Source organism: Cebus imitator, unplaced genomic scaffold (assembly GCF_001604975.1).
Source record: "Cebus imitator isolate Cc_AM_T3 unplaced genomic scaffold, Cebus_imitator-1.0 Scaffold857, whole genome shotgun sequence".
Classification (NCBI taxonomy): domain Eukaryota; kingdom Metazoa; phylum Chordata; class Mammalia; order Primates; family Cebidae; genus Cebus; species Cebus imitator.
In genome coordinates, this window is record NW_016108172.1 from 137,264 (window position 1) to 138,210 (window position 947).

General features: G+C 35.2%; 1 protein-coding gene across 1 annotated transcript in view; it reads right to left on the minus strand.

The window, feature by feature from the left end:
* Window positions 1–512: 512 nt before the first annotated feature.
* The window catches only part of LOC108297894 (zinc finger protein 253-like), a 29,051-nt gene continuing 28,616 nt past the window's right edge, over window positions 513–947 (minus strand). Inside the window, exon 4 of the mRNA XM_037735602.1 lies at window positions 513–571. Within this exon, the coding sequence (XP_037591530.1) occupies window positions 513–571 (59 nt within the window). The remainder of the gene's footprint in view (window positions 572–947) is intronic.

Below are 947 nucleotides of genomic sequence, written 5' to 3' on the forward strand. Positions count from 1 at the left end.
CAGAAGGACATCATACTTTATAATTTTAAACTGTATTTCAAGGCTATTGTAATAAAAAGTGGATGGATTGTGTAGAGAAATGAACAACAACAACAAAGATGGGACATAAATCACCACTCACACATTTTAGGCATGATGCTAAAGAGAATTTAAAACAAGAGTTTAACATAGAGGTTTCTCAAAATTATGCAGATATTTTTGTGTTCCCCTAACAATGGAAAAGCAGTCATATTGTGCAGTCTCTTATACTTCATGAAGTGGACTTTGGTCTCTCATTGTAAACCTGAAAGAAGATCACCAAAGAAAAAGTAGAATCTTTAGAAAATTTAAAAACATAAGACAGAAGGTACCTCTGTGTGAGAGCAAAATACAAACTCCTCAGGCACCCCAGAAACTATTCCCTTTGGAACACAGCTTCCCAAATCACATTTTAAAGACTGACTTTCTCTTCGACTTTTGGACCTCTCATCTGTTGCATTCATTCTCACATACCTGGTGGTTTGGTGACAGTATCATGTCTCTTCATATTCCAAGGTTCTTTTCCTTGCTCCAGATAGCGGATCAGGGCTGGCTTAGACAAAGCAATACTTGTTTTATTAAAAATAAAGAAACATGAATGTTGCACATATTCTCCAGTTCTCAAGTTAGTAATTTGCTCTGTAACAATGATATAATAGAATATCCTCATAAATTAACCCCAAAATAATTTACAACAGAAATTTTTAAATATTAGAAAATATTTTAAATTTGTGTGTGTGTGTGTGTATATATATATATATATATATGTATTTGAGACGAAGTTTTGCTCTTGTTGCCCAGGATGGAGTGCAATGACACAATCTCCACTAACTGCAATCTCCACCACCAGTGTGCAAGCAATTCTCCCACCTCAGCCTCCCGAGTAACTGGAATTATAGGCATGCACCACCACGCACATATAATATTTT